The 25,226-nt window shown below is 43.1% G+C and overlaps 2 protein-coding genes and 1 pseudogene across 3 annotated transcripts; 1 reads left to right on the top strand and 2 right to left on the bottom strand.

The window, feature by feature from the left end:
- The first annotated feature begins 1,817 nt into the window (after positions 1 to 1,817).
- Positions 1,818 to 20,754, top strand: LOC106603490 (gem-associated protein 5). The gene is made up of 28 exons (XM_014197256.3): positions 1,818 to 2,126; positions 2,226 to 2,380; positions 2,510 to 2,691; positions 4,562 to 4,716; positions 5,562 to 5,663; positions 5,808 to 5,940; positions 6,077 to 6,242; positions 6,462 to 6,674; positions 6,779 to 6,864; positions 7,034 to 7,116; positions 7,675 to 7,811; positions 7,974 to 8,047; positions 8,271 to 8,452; positions 8,763 to 8,902; positions 9,190 to 9,361; positions 9,555 to 9,767; positions 9,909 to 10,016; positions 10,193 to 10,315; positions 10,928 to 11,023; positions 15,888 to 16,025; positions 16,257 to 16,404; positions 16,616 to 16,735; positions 16,880 to 17,090; positions 17,228 to 17,488; positions 17,681 to 17,843; positions 19,723 to 20,233; positions 20,346 to 20,430; positions 20,508 to 20,754. Exons 1-28 carry the CDS (start codon positions 1,964 to 1,966, stop codon positions 20,667 to 20,669), a joined length of 4,482 nt encoding a protein of 1,493 aa, XP_014052731.2. The 5' UTR covers positions 1,818 to 1,963; the 3' UTR covers positions 20,670 to 20,754.
- LOC145878569 (intelectin pseudogene) lies at positions 17,891 to 18,986 on the bottom strand (annotated as a pseudogene).
- A 469-nt stretch (positions 20,755 to 21,223) lies between the features above and the next one.
- On the bottom strand, positions 21,224 to 25,107 carry LOC106603492 (CCR4-NOT transcription complex subunit 8). Of its 2 annotated transcripts, none has more exons than XM_014197260.3 (7): positions 24,977 to 25,107; positions 23,570 to 23,748; positions 23,246 to 23,439; positions 22,923 to 23,084; positions 22,621 to 22,765; positions 22,186 to 22,296; positions 21,224 to 22,023 (listed from the first exon to the last, which is right to left on the bottom strand). In XM_014197260.3, the coding sequence occupies exons 2-7, from the start codon at positions 23,684 to 23,686 to the stop codon at positions 21,895 to 21,897; spliced, it is 858 nt and encodes a 285-aa protein (XP_014052735.1). In that variant the 5' UTR covers positions 23,687 to 23,748; positions 24,977 to 25,107; the 3' UTR covers positions 21,224 to 21,894. The 2 variants fall into 2 exon arrangements, with proteins under 2 accessions (XP_014052735.1, XP_014052736.1); XM_014197261.3 differs by having other exon boundaries at positions 23,570 to 23,767; positions 24,977 to 25,097.
- Positions 25,108 to 25,226: the final 119 nt, after the last annotated feature.

The following is a 25,226-nucleotide window of genomic DNA, read 5'->3' as shown; positions in this document are numbered from 1 at the left end:
AAGTCAGAAGCGTCCAGAGTAGTGATGCAGGACAGGCGGGCAGGTGCGGGCAGCGATCGGTTGAAGAGCATGCATTTAGTTTTACTTGTATTTAGGAGCAGTTGGAGGCCACGGAAGGAGAGTTGTATGGCATTGAAGCTCGTCTGGAGGGTTGTTAACACAGTGTCCAAAGAAGGGCCAGAAGTATACAGAATGGTGTCGTCTGCGTAGAGGTGGATCAGAGACTCACCAGCAGCAAGAGCGACATCATTGATGTATACAGAGAAAAGAGTTGGCCCAAGAATTGAACCCTGTGGCACCCCCATAGAGACTGCCAGAGGTCCGGACAACAGGCCCTCCGATTTGACACACTGAACTCTATCAGAGAAGTAGTTGGTGAACCAGGCGATGCAATCATTAGAGAAACCAAGGCTATTGAGTCTGCCGATGGGGATGTGGTGATTGACAGAGTCGAAAGCTTTGGCCAGGTCAATGAAAACAGCAGCACAGTATTGTTTCTTATCGATGGCGGTTACGATATCGTTTAGGACCTTGAGCGTGGCTGAGGTCCACCCATGACCAGCTCTGAAACCAGATTGCAAAGCGGAGAAGGTGCGGTGGGATTCGAAATGGTCGGTAATCTGTTTGTTGACTTGGCTTTCGAAGACCTTAGAAAGGCAGGGTAGGATGGATATAGGACTATAGCAATTTGGGTCAAGAGTGTCCCCTCCTTTGAAGAGGGGGATAACAGCAGCTGCTTTCCAATCTATGGGAATCTCAGACGACACGAAAGAGAGGTTGAACAGGCTAGTAATAGGGTTTGCAATAATTTCGGCAGATAATTATAGAAAGAAAGGGTCCAGATTGTCTAGCCCGGCTGATTTGTAGGGGTCCAGATTTTGCAGCTCTTTCAGAACAAATCATAAAGGTAGGTAGGAGCAAGCCCATGTAATGCTTTGTAGGTTAGCAGTAAAACCTTGAAATCAGCCCTTGCCTTAACAGGAAGCCAGTGTAGGGAGGCTAGCACTGGAGTAATATGATCAAATGTTTTGGTTCTAGTCAGGATTCTAGCAGCCGTATTTAGCACTAACTGAAGTTTATTTAGTGCTTTATCCGGGCAGCCGGAAAGTAGAGCATTGCAGTAGTCTAACCTAGAAATAACAAAAGCATGGATTAATTTTTCTGCATCATTTTTGGACAGAAAATTCCAGAATTTTGCAATGTTACGTAAATGTAAAAAAGCTGTCCTTGAAACAGTCTTGATATGTTTGTCAAAAGAGAGATCAGGGTCCAGAGTAACGCCGAGGTCCTTCACAGTTTTATTTACATTTTACATTTTAGTCATTTAGCAGACGCTCTTATCCAGAGCGACTTACAGTAGTGAATCCATACATTTCATACATTTTTTTTTTTTTTCTTTCCGGCCCCCCGTGGCCAGTACGGAAAAGACGACTGTACAACCATCAATATTAATTGTCAGATTCAACAGAAGATCTCTTTGTTTCTTGGGACCTAGAACAAGCATCTCTGTTTTGTCCGAGTTTAAAAGTAGAACGTTTGCAGCCATCCACTTCCTTATGTCTGAAACACAGGCTTCTAGCGAGGGCAATTTTGGGGCTTCACCATGTTTCATTGAAATGTACAGCTGTGTGTCATCCGCATAGCATTGACAGTTAACATGTTTTCGAATGACATCCCCAAGAGGTAAAATATATTATTAAAATGCACAATATACAAATATGAGCTGATAAGACAAAAATGAATTTATCAAATGCGAAGGAAAAAAAGGCAAGCATACTGACATAGTTTAACCCCTCTCAGTTTCCGTACTCTTTACGACAATTGGGTCAATCATACGGCATTTGTTCTGTTTATGATGCAGCATGAACGCTCCACTTAAATAAGACATGTGCTTTTGAATCGGTCTTTATACCCCAGTGATGTGAATAGATTTTGATTTACTGTATATCAATTTAGATTCTGAATGTCGACTACTCCTTTCACAATGCACGAGAGACTTCTTCCAGCCTCTCCAAACTGGTACTCTTCGCGATGCAGTGACACGAATGACAAGGGTATATTGGCGTTTGGAGCTAAAAACACCATATATTTGGTTGACGTTACAGCATCATCCTCTACAGTTGTTGGTAAGTACCCTATTATTCTTATGTTAGCCATTGTGTGTTCTAGAAGTCAGTCAGTGGACATGTATCAACATGACTAATTCTAATTTGTCTTGCTTTCAGGTGAACTGGTTGGCCACAGAGAGAGAGTGTCTGGCTTCTCATTCTGCCAGCATGCCGGCCACAGCCATAATTGTGCCAGTACTTCTGATGATGGGACTGTTAAATTCTGGGACACAAATGAGAAGGTCCTGGTAAAGGAGCATAAAACTCACCAGGTTAGTTCCACTCTGAGACCTTTTAGAATAGTGTTGATTCCATCTTCTCTCTCTCCCAGGTATAAGATAACTTTTTTTCTATGAGAAAATGTTTTCAAAGTATTGTATCTAAGTCTATTATGTGTACAGAACACCATCACAGCCCTCCACTGGTCCCCCGGGGAGAAGAACCTTGTGGTGTCAGGGGATGAGAAGGGCATTGTGGTCTGCTACCAGTACAACACTGGTGAATCTCAAAGCTTCTTCCCCGAACCAAGGAATATCTTCTGCCTGTCCTGCTCCCCTCACATCTGGCACTATGTTGCTGTGGGGTATGATATTTAACCTCTAGTGGTGCATGCATGCACAGTAATTGCTTATGCTGAGAAGTGTACATTTTAGGGCTGTCCACGACTAAAAAAAAATCTTGGTCGACCGAAAGTAGTCTGCTAAAAACGTGTATTTTTCCATGTAAATATACACCTTATGTGTTTTAATAAAATAAACGATATATGCAATGAGCTGTCTGATGCTTTAAGCTCACTGTTTGATAAGACACAAATTACTGAAAAGGGAGCCAGAGATCAAGATAAACAGAAGAAGAAAACGTAATCTGTCCTGACCATCCTCCCGCTCCTACTGGCTTTCCCAAATTCTGTCGTTACTCGCCTGAAGTTGCCGGCAATAGGCTACATGAGGAGTCTGCAAACTTTCTCATGTGGAATGACAATTTATCTTACAATTTCTATCGATCTGTGTGCCAGTTATGGTTTTCTTATGCACATTTTCGTGGAGCAGTTTCATTTAATTTATAATAACGTCTTCGTATTTCAATATCATTGTCATGTGGTTAATCAAAATTCAATGAAAATTATACAAACCTAAAAAGTAACTTCTATTGCCATTGCCAACTATGTAAAAATAGCCTATAAAGCTAACAAATAAAAACATTCCAGCCTGAAAATTAGTTTAAAAATAAATATCCTATAAGTCACATTGGCTACGCATGGCATATCTGCAACGAACTTCAAATATTGTATCAACTATTAACTTGGCTCCGGCCTGAAGCTCCTTGCAACATTGTATAAATTATTCTGTGCCCTCAGTTTCCCGCACCAGTGAGCTTGGGACATACACAGCTGTAGGCTATTTGCGCAAGGGATAAGAAGTAATCAGGTAGGCCTATTTTATGAAGTTTCTACTGGGTCAGAGTATGATATCTTTTTCCCTTTCACGCCGAGTGGTTATTGAAAGGGAGAGAGCTGGAAAGATTTATAAAATATATTGAGGAGTTATTGTCATTCTCAGTGTATGTAAAAATCTTTTTTTGTTTGCTTGCTGTTTGTGGTGAAGAAAATATTACTTTAAGAAGCTCGACAGCTCATTAGTGGTGGTGCATTAACCCTATCAGAAATATTTTCAGATCCCCAAATGGGTACATTTTATATTCCTACATTTGCGCACCGGCCAGGTAGCCTATAGGCCTACTTCTATGAGTAATCAGGTGCGCGTCCTTACTCAACTTTGACAGGAGCGCTCCAAACAAAAGACTAACTAACTAAATTTACAAAACTCATGAATGGAATAAAATAAACCTAAATTTGCTTCTTGTGTAGCATAGGTTGTGTGCTCTGCAAACAACGTGTCCACTCCGACAATGAGAACAGTGAAAGACTGGAGTAATAATATATTGAATGCGTTAACAGACATTACTGTAACCAAACAAACGTTGTAGATTAGGAATTAACGGTAAATATACTACTGGCAATATATGTAATGGGGAATTGATATACACTAACAATCAAACGCAAACAGTTCACACAATGAAGTTATGAAACAATGAATGTGCACAATGGCTGGAAAGTGCATTCTGGAGAGAGATGTGCATTGTGCAGCCACACTCCCCTTCTTGGACTGTCCCATCCCTGCTGCCTCTGCAATGGATTAGGTCACTGAGATGGGCCCGGAATAAGATGGGTGTCTTGTGTGCCATTAAAAACTAATTTATATTGCTATTTTCTACTGCTCGACAACAACAAAAAATATAGGTTGACAAACAGCATATCGACCTGTTAAATAATTGGGGTCAGCCCTAGTACATTTCGCAGCATCCATCGATATGCATCACGAATGGCAAATACCAGGGACAAATTACTTCCCAGGAAAACATTCCGTATGGTTATGTATCTTAATCTCTCTTAGGTACAAAGATGGCATGATTGTGCTGATTGACATCAGTAAGAAAGGTGAGGTGGTGCATCGTCTCCGTGGCCATGACGACGAGATCCACGCCCTGGCCTGGGCTCCACTACCCAATGAGGAGGTGCTTTACAGCAGAGTAGACGACAACACAGGTGGTGGGTTATGAAAGATGCTGTGCCGAGCCATACTAAATGTATTCAGTCAGTGACAAGTGGCATGATGAGAGAACTATCTATTTTTAGTCATCAATGTTTTTAAGATGCATTTTACCCGTTTGTCCACCAATGTAAAGCCAGAAACCTTGGTGTCTTTTTTTTTTACACTGACCTAAACCTCGAGCTGCATGTGAAGGTTGTCCAGTCTTGCTCATCTAAGAAATATAGTTAAAGTCAAGTATTTTATTTAATTCACTGATCTGGAGAAAGTTATACATGCTTTTATTTCCTCACACCTATATTACTGTAACTCAGTCAGAAATCACTCCATCTACAGTAAGTTGAAAATGCAGCTTGGCTTTTAACAAGCACTAGGAAGTGTAGCCATTACCATATCACACCTATTTTAGCTTCTCTTAGCTGGCTACCAGTCGCTTCGAAAATATTAGAAAATTGTATTACACGTTTAAGGCTTGGTTTAGCCTCATACTATATCAGATCTTTTATCTCCCTACGAATCAGGAAGCAGCCGGAGATCCTCTGGCAAGGCACTGTTGACAAGGCACTCATACATTAAAAGACACTGAAATCCTGATCTCCTCTGGTAGACCATTCCAAAGTCTAGGTTGAAAACAGAGGTAGCATTTGCCTTTAGGGTCCCTAGACTTTGGAATGGTCTCCCAGAGGAGATCAGGATTTCAGTGTCTTTTAATGTATGAGTTTAATTAGCTTTTCTTTTTCATTGTCCTTTCTCTTGACTTTTGGTTTCTTTGTTAGTATTGTTTTATTATTTTATGTGAATCACTTTGTTAATGTGTTACGTATAATTAAAGTTATATTTTCAGAAACGACCAATGGGATGACCGAGGGCAAAGAAAAGGGATGTTATCTTGCATCTGGGAGCAAGGACCAGACCATAAGAATCTGGAGCACGCTGAAGGGCAAAGGTTAAACGATATCCTAACTGAGTTATCAACCTGCATCCTCCATAGCTTTATCTGCGTATCATACTATTATTGAGAGTTGGTGCAGTATGCTCTTTAAGAGGGTCCCAGCTCTTGGAGTTAAAGATGATTATGTGTCTCTGTCAGGTGTGATGACCATGAAGCTACCGTTCCTGAAGAGAAGAGGGACAGGGGTGGATCCTGCAGTCAAGGAGAGACTCTGGCTCACTGTGCACTGGCCCAAGGGGAAGCCAACGCAAGTCGTGTCAAGCTGCTTTGGGTATGAACTATAAAAACATAATTGAGGATGGTACAGTTAATTGTGATAAATATGATTTAGTCGGCAACTCGCTAATACTTAGTCTTTTGATCATTCGTTTTGCCTAGACTGTACTAACATCCCCCTGTATGTGAAGGGGTGAGCTGATCTTGTGGGACCTCACCAAGGGAGGCAAGCAGAAGTGGAGCCTGTTGGGAGCATCCTCAGAGGGCCAGAACCACAGCAGGATCGTGTTCAACATGAGCTCAGTGTGTGTTCAGGACAACAAAGAGCTCCTGCTCAGCACCTCAATGGACAGAGAGGTGAGATGGGGGTTAAACCCTCTCGATGTAGCTTTAGCAAGCAATTTACTGACTGTCTTTTGACAACAGTGACACTTTGAGTACGGTGTGAAATTGGGCCCTATAAGTGGTCAATCAAACATGCAGTCTATGAGCAGTACTTAGTGTTCATATGTGTCGAGAGTGATTACAGAATCGATGTTGGCAAGAATTTCTCACATTTGCTTATCATTATTCCAGATAAAATGCTGGGATCTGTCGTCGTTGGACTGCTGCTGGACCCTTCCCACCCTGGGGGGGTTTGTGTACACCCTGACCTTCTCTCCTGTGGGTACGGGCTGCTTGGCCCTGGGGGTGGGAGACGGCATGATCCGCGTGTGGAGCACCCTCTCAATCCAGAACAAGTACGACACCAAGACCTTCTGGCAGGGCATCAAGTCCAAAGTCACAGCGGTAAGAGACTCTTAGGGCATATTGATATCAGTTATTGACTAATGGTTTATGGTAAAAGTGAAGATGGCTAGCCCATGTGTGTGACAATTCTTTGTTCATTGCAGTTGTCCTGGCATCCAACAAAAGAAGGATCCTTAGCTTTTGGAACCGATGATGGCAAAGTTGGCATTTACGATGCTTTCTCTAACAAGTAAAACTCTTCATCTACAACTTTCTCTTAACTCTAGTATCTGAGATACTGTATGTTGGCGGTTTAATCAAATCCATAATGTTAGTGATTATCAACACTTCTCACCAAGATAATGACATTTCATGTCTGTTATGACGTTAATGAAATGTCTTTATTGTGTTGTTCCCAGGCCGCCTCAGGTATCCAGCACTTATCACAGAAAGACTGTGTACACATTAGCCTGGGGACCCCCAGTCCCTCCTCTGTCATTTGGTAAGTTGTTAATAAGTGTAAGTGTGTGTAGTGTATGCTGAGCACCCTCTGACCCAGCAACTTCTCTGAGTGGACGTTGTGCCAAAGCCATGAGTCAGCAGAGAGCATGCATCTCTTGACACTTTTTTAATATACTCCATAATTCAATGAGTTGCGAAAACAATTATCTCTATCCCTGAGCCATTCATTGGGAAATCAAGATGGTGGGAAGTACATTTTACCAGCTGCCGGCAGATGACATTTTGATTACCGTATCAGTCATTGTCTTTTGAAGCAGTAAACATAATTGCTCCTGTGAGAAAGATCTGCTGATGGTTTCGAAACCAACAAAGACCTGTTAATTTGTTTAGACACTTTCTGCTGGAAAGGCTCCAGAATCTCATGTGGACATTGAGATTGAGATGTGACCTCTTGAGGGTTATCATTAACTGATTAGTGTTGTCAGACTCTGCAGCCATCAGATAATATACCATAATATACGCTGGATGAGTATGATTGTGTGAATAAGCGAGACAAGTGGGTGCTGAAACGGTGTGTAACAGTCAGTGTGTCATCCAGGTGGAGCAGGAGACCGTCTGTCCTACAGCCTGTATAGCTGTGCTGGAGAGGGCCTCATCCTACAGCATGACCCCTGGAAACTGGCGGGAGAGGCCACAGACATTGACAGGGTCATCAAGGACACCAACAGCATCAAGGTGAGATGGAAATGCTGTCTACATTTATGCATTTCCTTTTCAGCAGGACCCTCTACTTAATTCCTTAAGTATTTTACCCAATCACTGCATGTGGCGATGTGCAATTGAATATAATGTTGGTAATTTGAATAGGTTTTGAAGGTCATGTTCTATTTTCTGCAGCACAAGCTGTCACCCCACACAGATCTCAGCTGGAAACCAGATGGTAAAGTTGTGGCCATCGGCAATGAGGACGGGTGAGTCCTCTCATTCCCTTAAACTGTGTATATAGGCCTGGAGAATTGCCTGGAACCAACTGTCATCTAGAATGATTGATGAGTGCCTGTCTAAATAAGACTACAGCTGTACTGATGGATTTACTGTAATGTGGTAGATTTTATTTATGTATCCATTTACACTAGGTCACAAAGTGCTTGAAATGATATAGGGCTAACTATATTTCCTGGCTTTCTCTTTCAGGTCCATAGAGGTATACCAGGCTCCAACTCTCAAGCTGCTGTGTACCATCCAGCAGCACCATAAGATCATCAACGTGCTGCGCTGGCACCATGACCACAGTTCCCTGCCCGAGCTGCAGCACCTCCTGGCCTCTGGGTCCAGCAACGCCTTGGTCTATGTCCACGACCTCCGCACTGTCATAGGTGAGGAGAGATCCCCAGGGGTGTATTCTAGGGCTGAATCTTATTTTGAGATCTGAGTGTTTAACTTAAATATTCTATTGATATGTTGTCTGATCTGTGTGAAAGATAAGTGTGAATATCTCAAAGTATGATGCAGTGAGGGTAATATGGGATGTAAAGACAGCATTAGGCCAGCGGCGGTCTCCATTGGGAACGGTAGCTATGATAACTAATGGTCTTGGAAGATGTTTTTGCTATGCAGGACTTAGCAATTTCTGGTTAATTTCACAGTATTTTAAAGTGGTCACTGTTTTTCTTTGTCTGTGTTCAGAGACTCCTCCAGAGAGTCCCGTTGTGATGACCGAGGCATATCGGAGCCTGGCGGGTCACACAGCCAAGATCACTGGCCTGGCCTGGAGCCCCCACCACGACGGGAGACTGGTCACCGTCTGTTACGACGGTACAGCACAGGTCCGTCCCAATGTGTTATTTACCGAACGACAGCTACACAGACCTAGCCTTTACACCTTTTACTAGTGCCTACTGTTTTCTTCCATGTGGTTCTATATAGTGATGGGGGGAAAATGTATACAGTTGCATGTCGCAATATTATTTTGACCGATTTTGTTATATCAATACATGGACTCCAAGTATCGTTTTGTTGTTGTTGCTAGGTAGCGTTTGCTAGGTAGCGTTTGCTAGTGCAAGTTGGCTGTACCTGTGCCATATATAGCAAATTAAAGCTATATGGTCCCCAGGTGTGGGACGTGCAGAAGGAGGAGGGGCTGTGCAACTACAGGGGTCACAGGGGCCGGCTGCTGTGTGTCCAGTGGTCTCCTGTGGACCCGGACCTGGTCTGGACGGGAGCAGATGACTTCACTGTGCAGGAGTGGGCTGTGTCCAAGCAGGAATTCACCAAGCCCCCCAAAAGTAAAAATGTTTTTTTTTTTTTTTTTTTCTAGTTTTATTCACAAAGTTGCTTTTTAGGAAGTTGCTGGTTGTGTAAATGGTCAACATTTGAGCATTTTCATATATTTGATTGTAAAGATCCATAACATTTAGAGTGCAATGAATTGTATATTGTTCTAATGATAATACAAAGGTAAAAATGCCTTTCTCTTAGCGAAAAAGACACTTGACCAGAAGGCCAAGTTAAAGGCCAAGAAGAAGAAGAAGGCAACCGGGAAAGGAGGAGCAAAGGTGGAGAGCTTGTCTCTAATTGGAGAGGGGAATAAAAGAGGTGCGTCCCCAGCACCAGGAGAAAGACCATCTGACAACGAGGAGGAGGAGGAGGAGGAGGAGGGGAGCGAGACCACTAGCATCTCCTCAGTGACAGGTAGCACTGCAGTCTTGTCCAATCTACTATTACATTCAGTCTGTCTCAATCCAGCCATCTCCTTCAATTGCATCTGCCATATGCAATAAGTAAATGATGACAATGTCATACAGCTCACGCATACTACTCTTTTTATTTCAGTCTCTTCATCCAGTAATCAGATGGACAGACCTGTGATGGAGAAAGTGCAAAATGGAGGGAAATCCTTACTCACTGTAAAGAAAGAAATAAAAAAAGTGGAGAAAACAGGTACTGTATGTTATGGAATCCTATCAAAATACACTAAGAAAATTGTTCATAGGGCACAGAGTTTTTCCTAACCACGTGAACTAACCAAGAAAAACATAGGGCCCTATATTAAATGACAAGTGTAAGTATCCGTCTCCATCCACTCCAACCCCTCTTGCGGTCTGTCTTTCCTCCAGAGGTGTCTCTGAAGAAGAGGAAGCCTCGCTCCATGCTGCCCCTCAGTACCTCCATGGACCACCGCCCCAGAGAAGACCTCCAGCAGGACTGTCTCAACCTGGCCACAGTCAGGCACTCTGAGGGTGAGACTCGATCCTTATCTGGATTATACCACAAGATTATACATGTAGCCCAGTAGCTACACCTTTTGAGGACCTATATCAGGGATCATCAGCTACATTCAACGGTGGGACGATTTTTTTGGGGGTTGGGGGGCCGGAACATAGTTACAAATAGGTGGTAGACTGCAAATTGATCGCAAGAAGCCCAAACAGATATGCTTGACTAAAAGGTAATAATTTCAAACCTTACTTACATTTTGATTATTATGCGTAGGGAAAAAATTAAATATATAGTAACAGATTTCTTCAATTAAAATCACTTGGCGCTGATTTCCTAATGTTTTTAGTCTGGTTTTTTGGTTCAGAATTTAGGGGGCCAAATAAACACCAGTTGGGGAACCCTGACCAAAACAATGAGCAAGTACTCAACTATTGTTTCCTGACTACATTTTCATGTGTAGGTGCCGGCATTAAAAAAAAAAAAGCACAAGTTTTTGTCTTTATTTAAGTCTGCATCATAAGATTCATGAGACATGGTCCAGAAAGATACGACGGGTCATCATTTTTTTTCTGTCCTCCATAGAGCAGCGTTTGACTCTGACCCTGTCTTTGTCCGTCCCTGTCTGTCCTCAGCCTCTCCAGCCCACTGTGTCCCAGGCCTGGGAGATCACATCCAACTGGGGCTGTTCGCAGACAGAGATGCCCTCTATAGGATGTTCCAAGAGGAGGGTGAGTACACTCTGTTATATTATATGATTGTTATTACATGTTCATAACGATTACACACTTGTAAACACTTTAATAGCACTTATTATAACACTTTCATAATACATATACATGTGTTATAATGCTTTCTCTGTGTCTGTGAATACATGTATGTGTGTGTATATACAGTACCAGTCAAAAGTTTGGACACCTACTCATTCCAGGGTTTTTCTGTATTTTACTATTTTCTACATTGCACAATAAGAATGAAGACATCAAAACCATGAAATAACATGTAGTAACCCATATTTTATTTAACTAATCAAAATATATTTTAGATTCTTCAAAGTAGACACCCTTTGCCTTGATGACAGCTTTGCATACTCTTGGCATTCTCTCAACCAGCTTCACCTTGAATGCTTTTCCAACAGTCTTGAAGGAGTTCCCACATGCTGAGCACTTGTTGGCTGCTTTTCCTTCACTCTGCGTTCCATTTCATCCCAAACCATCTCAATTGGGTTGAGGTGGGTGACTGGAGGCCAGGTCATCTGATGCAGCACTCCATAACTCTCCTTCTTGGTCAAATAGCCCTTACGCAGCCTGGGGGAGTGTTGGATCATTGTCCTGTTGAAAAACAAGTGATAGTTCCACTGATCGCAAACCAGATGTGATGGCGTATCGCTGCAGAATACTGTGGTAGCCATGCTGGTTGTGTGCCTTGAATTTGAAATAAATCACAGTGTCACCAGCAAAGAACACCATCACACCTCCACTTCCATGCTCCACATTTGGAACCACGCATGCGGAGATCATCCGTTCACCTACTCTGCGTCTCACAAAGACTCATCAGACCAAAGGACAGATTTACACCGGTCTAATTTCCATTGCTCGTGTTTCTTGGCCCAAGCAAGTCTCTTCTTCTTATTGGTGTCCTTTAGTAGTAGTTTCTTTGCAGCGATCGACCATGAAGGCCTGATTCACGCAGTTTCCTCTGAACAGTTGATGTAAAGGTTACTTGAACTCTGTGAAGAATTTATTTAGGCGGCAATTTCTTAGGCTGGTAACTAATGAACTTATCGTCTGCAGCAGAGGTAACTCTGGGTCTTCCTTTCCTGTGGCAGTCCTCATGAGAGCCAGTTTCATCATAGCGCTTGATGTTTTTTGCGACTGCACTTGAAACCTACAAAATTCTTGAAGTGTTCTGCATTGACTGACCTTAATGTCTTGAAGTAATGATGGACTGTCATTTCTCTTTGCTTATTTGAGCTCTTATTGGCATACTATGGACTTGGTCTTTGACTAATTAGGGCTATGTTTTGTATACCACCCCTACCTTGTCACAACACAACTGATTGGCTCAAACGCATTAAGAAGGAAATGCATTTCACAAATTAACAAGGTACACCTGTTAATTGAAATGCATTCCAGGTGACTACCTCATGAATTTGGTTAAGACAATGCCAAGAGTGTGCAAAGCTGTCAAGGCAAAGCGTGGCTACTTTGAAGAATCTCAAATATAAAATATATTTAGATTTAACACTTTTTTTTCTCTTTTTTTTTTTTGGTTACTACATGATTCCATGTGTTATTTCATAGTGTTGATGTCTTCACTATTCTACAATGTAGAAAATAGTCAAAATAAAGAAAAACCCTTGAATGAGTAGGTGTGTCCAAACTTTTGACTGGTACTGTGTGTGTGTGTGTGTGTGTGTGTGTGTGTGTGTGTGTGTGTGTGTGTGTGTGTGTGTGTGTGTGTGTGTGTGTGTGTGTGTGTGTGTGTGTGTGTGTGTGTGTGTGTGTGTGTGTGTGTGTGTTACACACTACATGACCAAAAGTATGTGGACAACTGGTGTGGCTGAAATTGCCAATTCCACTAATTTGAAAGGGTGTCAACAAACCTTAGTGTATATACAGTGCATTCGGAAAATTCAGACCCCTTCCACATTTTGTTACGTTACACCTGTCTAACGTCCCACAGTTGATGGTACATGTCAGAGCAAAAACCAAGCCATGAGGTCGAAGGAATTGTCGGTAGAGCTCCAAGACAGGATTGTGTCGAGGCACAGACCTGGGGTAGGGTACCAAATAATATCTGCAGCGTTGAAGGTCCCCAAGGACACAGTGCCCTCCATCATTCTTAAATGGAAAAAGTTTGGAAACACCATGACTCTTCCTAGAGCTGGCTGTCAGGGCAAACTGAGCAATCAGGGGAGAAGGGCCTTGGTCAGGGAGGTGACCCAGAACACGATCGTCACTCTGATAGAGCTCCAGAGGCCCTCTGTGGAGAAGGGAGAACATTCCAGAAGGACAACCATCTCTGCAGCACTCCACCAATCAGTTCTTTATGGTAGAGTGGCCAGGCGGAAGGCACTCCTCAGTAAAAGGCACATGACAGCCTGCTTGGAGTTTGTAAAGAAAGGCACGTGAAGAAATTCAGACCATGAGAAACAAGATTATCTGGTCTGTTGAAACCAACATTGAACTCTTTGGCCTGAATGCCAAGCGTCATGTCTGGAGTGCTCAATTGTTGCAACCCCTATTACTGGCCTGTTCAAACTCTTTCGCATCGTCTGAGATTCCCAAAGATTGGAAAGCTGCCGCGGTCATCCCCCTCTTCAAAGGGGGAGACGCTAGACCCAAACTGCTACAGACCTATATCTATCCTACCCTGCCTTTCTAAGGTTTACAAAAGCCAAGTTAACAAACAGATCACTGACCTTTTCGAATCCCACCGTACCTTCTCCGCTATGCAATCTGGTTTCAGAGCTGGTCATGGGTGCACCTCAGCCACGCTCAAGGTCCTAAACGATATCATAACCGCCATCGATAAGAGACATTACTGTGCAGCTGTATTCATCGACCTGGCCAAGGCTTTCGACTCTGTCAATCACCACATTCTTATCGGCAAACTCAACAGCCTTGGTTTCTCAAATGACTGCCTCGCCTGGTTCACCAACTACTTCTCTGATAGAGTTCAGTGTGTCAAATCGGAGGGCCTGTTGTCTGGACCTCTGGCAGTCTCTATGGGGGTGCCACAGGGTTAAATTCTTGGGCCGACTCTCTTCTCTGTATATATCAATGATGTCGCTCTTGCTGCTGGTGATTCTCTGATCCACCTCTACGCAGACGATACCATTCTGTATACTTCTGGCCCTTCTTTGGACATGGTGTTAACTAACCTCCAGACGAGCTTCAATGCCATACAACTCTCCTTCCGTGGCCTCCAACTGCTCTTAAATGCAAGTAAAACTAAATGCATGCTCTTCAACCGATCGCCGCCTGCCCGTTTAGCATCACTACTCTGGACGGTTCTGACTTAGAATATGTGGACAACTACAAATACCTAGGTGTCTGGTGAGACTGTAAGCTCTCCTTCCAGACTCACATTAAACATTTCCAATCCAAAATTAAATCTAGAATCGGCTTCCTATTTCACAACAAAGCATCCTTCACTCATGCTGCCAAACATACCCTCGTAAAACTGACCACCCTACCGATCCTCGACTTCGGCGATGTCATTTACAAAATAGCCTCCAACACTCTACTCAACAAATTGGATGCAGTCTATGACAGTGGCATCCGTTTTGTCACCAAAGCCCCATATACTACCCACCACTGCGACCTGTACACTCTCGTTGGCTGGCCCTTGCTTCATACTCGTCGCCAAATCCACTGGCTCCAGGTCATCTACAAGTCTTTGCTAGGTAAAGCCCCGCCTTAGCTCAGCTCACTGGTCACCATAGCAGCACCCACCCTTAGCACGCGCTCCAGCAGGTATATCTCACTGGTCACCCCCAAAGCCAATTCCTCCTTTGGTCGCCTTTCCTTCCAGTTCTCTGCTGCCAATGACTGGAACGAACTGCAAAAATCACTGAAGCTGGAGACCCATATCTCCCTCATTAGCTTTAAGCACCAGCTGTCAGAGCAGCTCACAGGTCACTGCACCTGTACATAGCCCATCTGTAAATATCCCATCCAACTACCTCATCCCAATACTGTATTTATTTATGTTGCTCCTTTGCACCCCAGTATCTCTACTTACACATTCATCTTCTGCACATCTATCACTCCAGTGTTTAATTGGTATATTGTAATTACTTCGCCACCATGGCCTATTTATTGCCTTAACTCCCTTATCTTACCTCATTTGCACACACTGTATATAGACTTTTTGTACTGTCTAATTGACTGTACGTTTGTTTATTCCATGTGTAACTGTATGTGTCGAACTGCTTTGCTTTATCTTGGCCAGGTCGCAGTTGTAAATGAGAACTTGTTCTCAACTAGCCTACCTGGTTAAATAAAGGTGAAATAAAATAAATAAATAAACACAGCCAAGACAATGCATGAGTTGCTTCGGGACAAGTCTCTAAATGTCCTTCAGTGGCCCAGCCAGAGCCCAGACTTGAACCCAATCGAGCATCTCTGGAGAGACCTGAAAATAGCTGTGCAGCGACGCTCCCCAGGATCTGCAGAGAAAAATGGGCTCCACAAATACAGGTCTACAAAGCTTGTAGCGTCATACCCAAGAACACTGAAGGCTGTGATCGCTGCCAAAGGTGCTTCAACAAAGCACTGAGTAAAGGGTCTGAATATTTATGTAAATAAAGTATTTCTGTATTTTTATTTGTAATAAATGTTGTTACATTTCTAAACCTGTTTCCGCTTTGTCATTATGGGGTGTGTTGTGTGTAGATGGAGGATTGACATATTAAAAAAAAATATGTTTTAATCCATTTTAGAATAAGGCTGTAACGTAACAAAATGTTGATAAAGTGAAGGGGACTGAATACTTTCCGAATGCACTGTGTGTGTGTGCGCGGATAAAAGGTGACTGACAAATCACTTCCATTCTCTTTATGTTGTGGTGTCCCTTTTAATCCTGTAGAGGAGGGCCATGTGGAGGCAGGTCACTATGAGTCTGCGGTGTACCTGAGACTATGGAAAGGTGACATCGCTGGAGCTCTGCAGGTGGCCACTGAGAAAGGAGAGCTGAGTGATCACCTGCTCTCAGTTGCACCTATGGGTAAAGGGCACTAATTTTAATTGTGAAATGGTTTTATTTCTTTCATATTTATTCCATTTTAGAATGCATATTTTGAATATTAAGTTGTTCTGATTCAACAACCAATTAGTTAGTTTTTGATTAGTATAATGTTTTTGTTCTCTTGCTCTTTGACATGGTAATGTGTTTCTCTTTGAAGTGCTGTATGTATGGATGCATGCAGGTGTAATAACACTTGTGAAACCCTCTCAGCTGGTTACCAGGTGTGGCTGAAGACTGTGGAGGTCTATGTGAAGCAGCTGTGTCTTCAGGAGCAGTTCCTCAAGGCTGCCTCCCATCTTCTCTCCATCAACAAGGTCTACGAGGCCATCGACCTCCTCAAGTCCCACCAGCTCTACAGGTCATTCAGCAGACACACACACCACACGTTCATCTATTTATTTTACACATAAATGATGAAATAAAGAATAACAAAGTTAGTATTGTAGGAGGATCCATTAGCGTACCTTCTAAGTGGTAGGATTTTAGATTGTGCTACCTGTGACTGACCTATCAATGGGAGTGATCATTGTAATCTCTAAGCTGTGAGTGAAATGTTTGTGCTTTCTCAGGGAGGCCATAGCCCTGGCCAAGGCTAGGCTACAGCCAGATGACCCTGTGCTCAAGGAGCTCTACACCACCTGGGCAGCCGTGCTGGAGAAAGACGGCCACTTGTCTACTGCTGCTAAATGGTAATTAAGACAAACATTTACCTATTTTCATTAATAGAACTGCATCTTGGTATAAATTTGCACTGTGCAATGCAGGTAGAGTAAAAGCTGGTTCCTCAAAATAGCTGACTTGATGCTAAAGGAACTCGTGTATTTATCACGCAGTTATCTCGCCATGGACTCCAGCTTCGACGCAGCCAAAGTCATCGCCAAGAAAAACGACCCTGTCTCACTGAAGACGGCTGCCAGTCTGGCGAAGATCGCTGGCGAAAGTGACCTGTCCTATTCACTCTCCCTGAGATGTGCCAAAGACCTGGCATCCTCTCAGGATTGGCTGGGAGCACAGCAACTCCTCAGCACACATGAAAGCCTATTGGTAAGTTGCCCTGAACTGGCCGATGCTTAAAGATGAAGATATTATATATAGTCCCATTGATTAGCTATAGATGATGGTCAGATAAGAGTTGCGTGTTGATTTTCATGCTTTATCTATACTGTCCCCCTCTGCTACAGGCCCACCGGTTACATTACTGCACTATTGAGCTGCTCACTGTGAGTCTAACAGGGACAGACATAGTGACTTGGACCTGTTCCTCCATCCATCCCTGGTCTGGTCCCTGTAAGAATCAAGATGGCTTCCTGGCTACCCTGAGGGCTGTGTGGGAGAGGGTGTTTGCTGTCTCCCCCAGCAACCCAGAGATACTCAAAGCTCTTCACCAACAACTGAAGGCCATAGAGAATCCTCTGACGACACCTAACGTTCCTATGAAACAGGTAGGTCATCAGTGGACAGAGGCTGGGCTGGGGTAAAATTATTCTGCTGATGGGATTGAGAGATATTGACAGTTCTTAGTCTGCAAATGTAAGTTTGTAGACATTTAGGGGAAGATCTACTCTGTTGTAGACAGTGGTGCCTCTCTTTGTGTTTTCATCTGAACCCACTGTAATGCTCTTGTCCCCCTCCAGCTTCTGATCCTTCTGTCCCTTGACCTGACCCTGGGTGCAGTGAGCTGGTTGCTAGGTGACTGGGGGGCGGCCCTAGAGAAGCTGTTGCAGGGTGTGGCCAGAGGGAATGAGGCGGGTCACTTCTTGCTGATGTCAGAGACCTGCAGGTTGCTGTTTCCTCAAGGTGACTCGACATCTTAGTTTACCCATCTTTATTATCCATGGCAAGGATTACACACTGACACACATAAGAATATAAATGAAAATGTATACAATGGATTATTTTTGCACATATACTGAATTTGTACAGTACTTCAGTTTAGAAATGCTACCAAAGAGCAATGTCCAATACATATACAAAAATACCTGTTTTAAAATTATATATTTTTTTACATACAACAGCCAATCTCTTCAGTCTTATACAAAATCCATAAACCAATCTTATACAGTTGGTGGCACAGAATGGTTAGTAAGTTAAACATTGTTTTACTGTAATATAATGCATTGATAACATGTTTAATATGGATTTTAACGGTGGAAGAGGCATGGCAGCTTCAGAGATCTCCATAGATGCACTCCAGCCTGTACCGTGTCCATGGACATCCCAGTCAATGGACATCCTCGTATAGGAGCGGCCCCAGGGAAGTGTACACCTCCTCCAATACCGTAGTGTTCAGAGTTGCAGCCAGTTGGTTTAACCCCAGAGCAGATGGCCATGGCTGCTTGTTCGTTATTGATCGCTCTGAATGTGATGACGCCAGGCTTAAACTAATTTCTTGGCTTGGGTCCAGAAAAGTCTCTGTTGTGTGTGTGTGTCTCTGTGGTTGTAGATAAGAATGGCTGGTCCTCTGTTGCAAGACCCCACGTTGTATCTCACCGGGTAACACTTGAAGAGTTGGTTTCCCCTTTGAAGGGTGAGGAAGCGTCTCTGTGTGGTAGAGCAGGATGGAGGCCAGGTTCCAGTGTTCCGTAGGAGTTGTTAGGGACCTGCTTCACTGACATGTCCTCAGCCATGGTGTCATAATACCCAGGGCTCTTGGAAGTTGTTGGCGCTTGCGCCCTCTGGTGTTCCAAAAGTGGCCCAGTTCCCCTCTCCGTCTGGACGGTTTGTTTTTATTTTATTTAACAAACTTTTATTCACCTAAGAAAGTCTGTTAACATTCTTATTTACAATGACGGCCTACCCCGGCCAAACCCTAGGGTTGCTGCCCTGCTGGCCGGACCAGCGGTTGCCTACCTCGCACTTCCCGTAAATTTTGTTCTCGTGCACGCTCGCCACAAGTGTCCAGCTGCCAGTGGTGGTCATATCACTGAAGGTCTGGTTCATGATCCCACTTGCTGTGGTCAGGTAATACAGCCCATCTTCATGTTGGTCATATCGGTCCCTTATTTCTTCGCAGCTACTGGCAACGGCTTCTGTTTCAAAGCCTCCAGATGATTAAAGTCAGTTCTGGCCGCTGCATGCCTCCCCTCCTGTACTGCTTGTGCAAGTTGAGGCAGTGAAGTGAAATGAGTTGTAAGTCTACATGTTATATATTGAACCATCAGTAGAGGGGGATCATCAACAGGAGAACACAGAGAAATGTCAGTCTCTGACTTCAGGAGGTTCTGTTTGTGTTCAAGTCTTGGCAATACTTCTATTTATACCCATGTCTTATCCATATGCTCTTATTTTCCATGTCTGAGAGAGAACTGAAAAGAACTAGCCTATCTCAGCAAAAATGTGTTGATAACAAGAATGGTTAAACAGCAAAACAATGATAAGCCTAGTTGATTATCAATAACATTCACAAGAGGCCTCACATTTGATAAAATATAGTGTTTAATCTGTGTGAACTAGTCCATTCCAGGATAAAAGGCCCAACCCTTTAACTGCAGTCGTACTTTTTTTTTTAAATGTGCACAGACCGGTGACAACAGGGCAATCTGTGCCTACAGTACTCAATATCACTGGAAGTGTGGACACTAACGCTGTATGGTCCTCGTCTTCCAAATGTATGAAAGAAATGCATCCTTCGAACCAATGTGAAATTCTCATATTAATTCTACTCTTTCTCTGCCAGGTATCGACTCCATCTCAGAACACAAAAAGATGGTGGACCCCTCGGATGTGAAGGCCTTGGCTGCAGCTCGGAGCCTGGAGGCGTTTGTGTGTTACCAGGACCTCTACCACCTGTGGTGGAGCCTCAGCACTAACACAGCAGGAGCTCAGAGAGACATGACTAATGGACTGCACTCAGCCAGCGAGAACCACATCAATGGATTAGACGGCCACGTTACTGACACTCCAAATGGAGATGGGATGGGATGGTGTGTGAGCGCTCAGAATGGAGACGTGAAGATGGGAGTGCGTGTGAACGCTTGCCAGGTGCTGCTGTCTGAGCCCCACGCAACATGCCAGGCCACACAGAGGGCTATAGCAGAGATCCAGCAGAGACTGGCCTCCATGGTGCACCAGCACAGCCAAACCCAGGAGACTAAAGACAGCCCTGGGGAGGGACAGACTGAAAGGCCTACCTCGGCCCAGGGCTCCACTCCAACAGACAGCCAAGAGTCCACTGATGCAGGACAAGGGTACAGCATATTTTTTCTCATTGTGTCTTTGGACATTAGAGTTTGCTGTTTAGACTAAAGAGAACTGCAATAATTTGTTAGTGTATTCAGACAGTTGGTCTTTGTTTTTCAGAGCTGACACTGAATCTCTACCCTGCTTGATTGCCATGGTTTCTGAGCACCACAAAGAGTTGGCTGACATCCCAGAACATGTCAAAGTAAGACATCCTCATACGTTTTTACTGAACTTTTTCCTGATGCCATTGTTTTTAAAGTATTATTTTCTTTATTTCAGAAATATCCATACCCAGATGTTCTGGAGTGCTGCTTAGTTCTGCTATATTTGAGTAAGAGTTCTACTCTTGTTCCTGATCACCTAAAGAATGAAGCAGTGGCCTTGATCCGCAAGTATGGAACTACCTCTCTCCGCAAAGCCTCCCAGCGATTCCTATCTTAATGGTTATTTTTCTATTTTCTTCAGTCTGAACAAAGTACTTAGCCAGAATGGCAAGTCTATGTATATCAATAAACATTTTCACTAAGCTAAGTCTGATTTACTATACATGGGTATATGAATACCAGCCTTCAAATAAATTGATGTATTGAGTCAGAGGTAGGATTTTAGTCTGGAATTAACAGTTCAATGTTTTTGCACTGCTGGGGTCCTAGGCCCACACAAGTGTACATTACCGTGGTTGGAGTATCCCTCAAAGGAAAACCTTGATCATAGGACCTGATGTCTAGTAAGGCTTTAAATAAAAATTCCAGGTCGCATGTCTGGCTCTGTCAGTGTAACAGCTATAGCAAAAGCTTGGCACGATTAAAAGGCTCTGCAGTGTGTCCATTTTACTCGTTTGCACCTAAATATTTTGCTCTGAGACCTGGAATTTTTGCATCTCATTTTGCTCCTAAATGTCTGTGCCTACATTGTCAAAGTTTAATGTAGCCCAATTAAACCGCAACAGAATTAGTTCAATAAGGCATGCCCAAAATAGGAAATACTATCAAACATTGAAAATAGATTTTTTTTAATATACAACTGTTTCAAACAATGCATGTTGTAAAAACAATAGCAACCATCTGTTTTTAAACAGAGCAGTGAACAAATTAAAAGCAAATGTTGCACAGAACTGCAGTGTGCCCCTAACACATTTATACTCAGACCAGCCTGGCACCCATCTAAAACATGTCGGCTTCAGTGAAATTTTACTTTAAAAATGGTATGATCCCTACAAGCATGTATCCAACAAAGAACTGGTTTTCTGATTGATACCAAGGCTTGAGCTACAGTTGGGTTTGTTTTGAAAAGCAGGAGTGCAGAGAATTGTTGAGCACTTTCAAATGCTAAACTTCTTATTCGCAGTACAATACAAGAGCTGGTCCCATGCTTTTAAAAGAGTTGTTACTGCAATGCTGATAAACAAAGGTTTCTGAATACTGGTCCTGGGTGATAAAGGCTCAATAGTGATACAATAGGGAATTTGAATGTGACAATACGCAGTAAAATCAATTATGACAGAACAAAATGGGTTCAAGAGGAGAGTCTGGTAACCAATGTCCTTTTTGCAGCTGGTGATGCTAGATACAGAAATTTCTCATGTTTTCTGGGAGTGGGGGGAGAAAATAAACATCTACTGGATGGGTTAAAACAAGTGCGGCTTCCACTTGATGGCCTCAGTCGATCAGTGCTTGTTGTTGGTTTCCTCTTGGGAAGAGCTTGAGATGCCATTCTGATTTTGAGTGGACCCAGAGCCCAATCCATACAATCGCCCACAATACTTTGCGTCATCAATGTTGTCTTCAAAGAAAAGCTGCAAAAGAAGACAACTTGTTTCATGTAACTCCCAAGATGCCAGTTCTCAAACATCTTTTCCATCCTTCCACTCTTCAAAAAAGACTTGACAGGTGTAAGTACAACGTTAAATCTCAGTCCTTTCACCTATTAGTTGTCATGGAAGACAGACAATAGGTACCTCTTTCATCCTAAAGAAGGCCATCCCTGTGAGCAGCGAATCCGACCCGGCCTGGTGTTGTCTCCCGATCCTCTTTAGTTCCAGCTGGTCAGCCACCTCCTGAAGTCCTCCCTGAACAAACACACAGTTGACATATGCTCTGCCTCGGGGGAAGTCAAAGGACATTTCATGTCAGTCACATTTTGGTGAAATAAAATATATTTTTAAAGGGACATCTCACTATAGGCCACCACTGACTAACTGAGGTGGTTTGATAAGCCATGCTTGTGTGATGGAGTAACCTTGCCTGAGACTTGACGACTTGCTAATCAAGCTAACGCCTAGGCTTCAGCTCAGCAGGCTAACAAAGTTGAGACATTTGGCAGCCAACAGTGCTTTCATTGGTTTTGCAAATACCATAACATAATAAGCAAGTTACCAGGAATGTCTCTTTACCTTCAAGTTTTTGCAGCTCTTCATCAGATATTTCACATCATAGATTGCAGGGAAGAAGAGATTGAGGATCTGGAAGAACTCATGTTCCTCCTCAGGTAGCCGAGTGTCTGTTAACAGCTTCACCAGGTAGCCAAAATCGTACCCGCTGCAAATCAGAAATACGGCAAGGAGATTCATTACAACTTGATTTCGCAAATGACTACTAGGGAACTGTTGGGAGTGTTCATGACTAGGGACCCAGAGTTTATCCTGTTTACCAGAAAAAAAATGCTAGGCCCACTGACATCGCAACACATCCCTACCTGTGAAAGGAGAGCCACTTGACATTTTCACACAGCACTAAACCAGATGTCATCAGGAGCTCAGCAAAGTAGAGTGTGTCAATCCCCTCTTCCTCGTGCTTTTTGAATTGGAGGCCGGAGTTCTGAAGTAAGTCTATCGAGTCCTGGGAGTACATATCCTCTCTGTTTACAAAAGAACAGAATGGAGCAAACAGTGAAACAACAAACTATAGACTATTACTCAAGAGCCTTCTAATGAGGCATCAGATCCTACCCCAAAAACATAAGCATAGTTTTAATCTCATTACTGGCTATACTGTTTTATAACAAGGATTCAGACCCACGTTAAATTAAATTTGAAATTGAACTGCCATGTCGTCGTTCCAGGGGGATATTCTCCATCCTCGTTCATAAATGACAGTCCCAGTTGGATGATTTTCAGAAGGTCCACGTTGCACCTCAAGAGCTGGTACTGGTAATCTACCGTACTGCGAAACTCGCCAATGGGTCGAACCACCACTCCGGGGAATTCTGTGTCCTGTTTGAACAAGAAGGACATCATTAATGACAACAAAAATAAGTTGGCGCAATACATACCAAAACCTTCACAGATCTACTAAGAATCAATGAAAACGTTAGCATAAGGCACATTTAGCAAGATATATTACCATGGCAATGAAGTTGTAGCTTTGAATTATCTGTCGGATTTTCCTCATTTCCTCATCCACATTGCTTGCCCAGACCTCACAGATAATCTGACTGGTATCTGCCAGTGCAGCTGGCATTTTTGCAGGTTGAGGAAAGGACTGAAAACCCCGACAATTCTGCAGCACTTTCAGGGAACAGTCTGTTGAAAGAAATTCACTCTGTAGGTAGCAAGAAGAGGTTGAATGTTATCTATGCCCTTCAGCTAATCATCAATTAACTACATTTTAAATGCAAAATGATAGTTAAAGTTGTGTGCAGTAGCTAGAGTTAACACATAAGAGATATATATATATATATATATACACATATACATACACACACAAAAGTATGTAGACACCCCTTCAAAATTTGTGGATTCAGCTATTTCAACCACACCCATTTGCTGACAGGTGTATAAAAATCAAGCACACCGCCAGGCAATCTCCATAGACAAACATTGGCAGTAGAATGGCCTTACTGAAGAACTCAGTGACTTTCAACATGTCACTGTCATAGGATGCCACCTTTCCAACAAGTCAGTTCAAATTTCATCAAATTTCTGCCCAACTGTAAATGCTGTTATTGTGAAGATAAAACGTCTAGGAGCAACAACGGCTCAGCCACAAAGTGGTAGGCCACACAAGCTCACAGAACAGGACCGCCGAGTGCTGAAAGCATGTAAAAATCATCTGTCCTTGGTTGCAACTTCAGCACAAGAACTGTTCGTAGGGAACTTAATGAAATGAGGGCAACTCCATATGAATGCCCATGATTTTAGAATGAGATGTTCGACGAGCAGGTGTCCGCATACTTTTGGTCATGTGGTGTACATGTAGCTACATGGCTGGGCGCCTAAATCAAAACCTGACTGGCCTGAGTGATGCTAGCTAGATAATGAGCAAACGAACTTAAAACAACCCCGGTGTTGCTTTTCTGCAAATGAATTAGTTTATTGTATAAACACTGAACTAGCTAAGGTTACCTAGCAACAATTAAATCACGGACAACAAGCTATATACAGTAGCTAACTAGCATCCAAATTACATGTAGCATTAGCAGACGTAAACTAGCCCAGTTACAGTGGAAAGAATATAGTATGTCAATGGTAGCTAGCTAGCCACACTGGAAGTTAACTAAAATAAGATGTTCGCTACCTCGAATCAGTCTTCTATTACACATAGTTAGCAACAACAGCACGTAGCCAAGCTACATTGGGATAGCTAGCTAGCTCAGTTTGCTAGCGTTGGCAGCATTGGTGAAGTCAAGATGGCTAGCTAGCTGGAAACCACCAGGCTAGCCAACTCACTTTGGTTATTGTTTTGACTTAAACATATTATTATATTAGCTAGCTACTATGAAACGTGTAAAGCACAAATAACAATATCTACCTGATCCGTCGTATGATCTTGTTCCGTTGGGCTACTGCTAGCCCTTGCTAACGTTGCTGCATAACGTTGGCTTCCTTGCTCTATCGGAAGTCATAGAAATACATCTAGGCAGGCGCAGTAAAAAAAAAAGAAAAAAAAAAGCTCACCTTCACGTCTCACTTGATGCTCTGACCAGTAGCTAGAGTATGGACTGTGGAGCATACACCACCTCAGTGTTATCCACCCGTTTACCCCCAGAGAAATACAAACT

Source organism: Salmo salar, chromosome 04, assembly GCF_965601325.2.
Source record: "Salmo salar chromosome 04, fSalSal1, whole genome shotgun sequence".
Classification (NCBI taxonomy): Eukaryota; Metazoa; Chordata; class Actinopteri; order Salmoniformes; family Salmonidae; genus Salmo; species Salmo salar.
This window is presented reverse-complemented; position numbering and strand designations above follow the sequence as displayed.

Bases quoted from the DNA above. Each gene is read 5' to 3' on its own strand.
- LOC106603490 (XM_014197256.3), top strand. From the start codon at position 1,964: ATGTCGACTACTCCTTTCACAATGCACGAGAGACTTCTTCCAGCCTCT. The intron at 2,127-2,225 runs GTAAGTACCCTA...TCTTGCTTTCAG, and splicing joins ATCATCCTCTACAGTTGTTG to GTGAACTGGTTGGCCACAGA. The intron at 7,117-7,674 runs GTAAGTTGTTAA...TGTGTCATCCAG, and splicing joins AGTCCCTCCTCTGTCATTTG to GTGGAGCAGGAGACCGTCTG.
- LOC106603492 (XM_014197260.3), bottom strand. From the start codon at position 23,686: ATGCCAGCTGCACTGGCAGATACCAGTCAGATTATCTGTGAGGTCTGG. The intron at 22,766-22,922 runs GTAGGGATGTGT...TCTGATTTGCAG, and splicing joins AAGTGGCTCTCCTTTCACAG to CGGGTACGATTTTGGCTACC. The intron at 22,024-22,185 runs GTACCTATTGTC...CTTCTTTTGCAG, and splicing joins CCTTCTTTAGGATGAAAGAG to CTTTTCTTTGAAGACAACAT.